Consider the following 637-nt stretch of genomic DNA (forward strand, 5'->3'; position numbering starts at 1 on the left):
TAAATCCTACACAGTGGTCTTTTACCAAGTTCTATCCTACTCATTGAAATATGTTTACAGTACACACAAAGCCTTCAAACTGAAGGCTCAGTGGGAGGTTTTGGTTTCTGCGCTGTTTGCTGATAACAAACGCCACCAACTGAGGAGCCCATTGATACTGTGTCACCATACAACACCTGTATTCCCTCTTCTCTCCTTATCTACCATCAACATGTTCCTGTGCAGACACTGAAAGTGAAGGTGTGCGCGTAACACTTGTGGTACCTTCTGGTGTTGGTTCAGGTTCAGGGGTCTCCACTGGGGTGCCGGCCTCTTCACGACGGGCAGCGACGACAACAGCCTTCTCTTTCAGTCCTACATGAGATGATGCACATGTTGTTGGCAGGAAACATTTTGTATGTGTACAGTATATACACAAGATATGTATATGTATGCGTGTGTGTACTCCGTGCTTGATCAAGAATGCTGAAAAGTACCAGCCTCAATTTAATGATTGGATATCTTACACAAATACAGTACGAGGATAGATTAAAAAAAAAATTAAGCTGTTATTGGTGGAAAGTAGGGCATGTATGTGATGTGCATGTAATGTACCGTACGTGAACGTGTACAAGATCTTTCAGATAAATGTATGTGG

At 42.7% G+C, this 637-nt stretch overlaps 1 protein-coding gene across 1 annotated transcript in view; it reads right to left on the reverse strand.

The window, feature by feature from the left end:
• asph (aspartate beta-hydroxylase) overlaps positions 1-637 on the reverse strand; it is a 20173-nt gene that overhangs the window by 6701 nt on the left and 12835 nt on the right. The window contains exon 4 of the mRNA XM_035670899.1: positions 265-354. Coding sequence (XP_035526792.1) covers positions 265-354 — 90 coding nt within the window. The remainder of the gene's footprint in view (positions 1-264; positions 355-637) is intronic.

This window comes from Morone saxatilis, unplaced genomic scaffold, assembly GCF_004916995.1.
Source record: "Morone saxatilis isolate NCDOM2014 unplaced genomic scaffold, NCSU_SB_2.0 Contig23, whole genome shotgun sequence".
NCBI classification, from domain to species: domain Eukaryota; kingdom Metazoa; phylum Chordata; class Actinopteri; family Moronidae; genus Morone; species Morone saxatilis.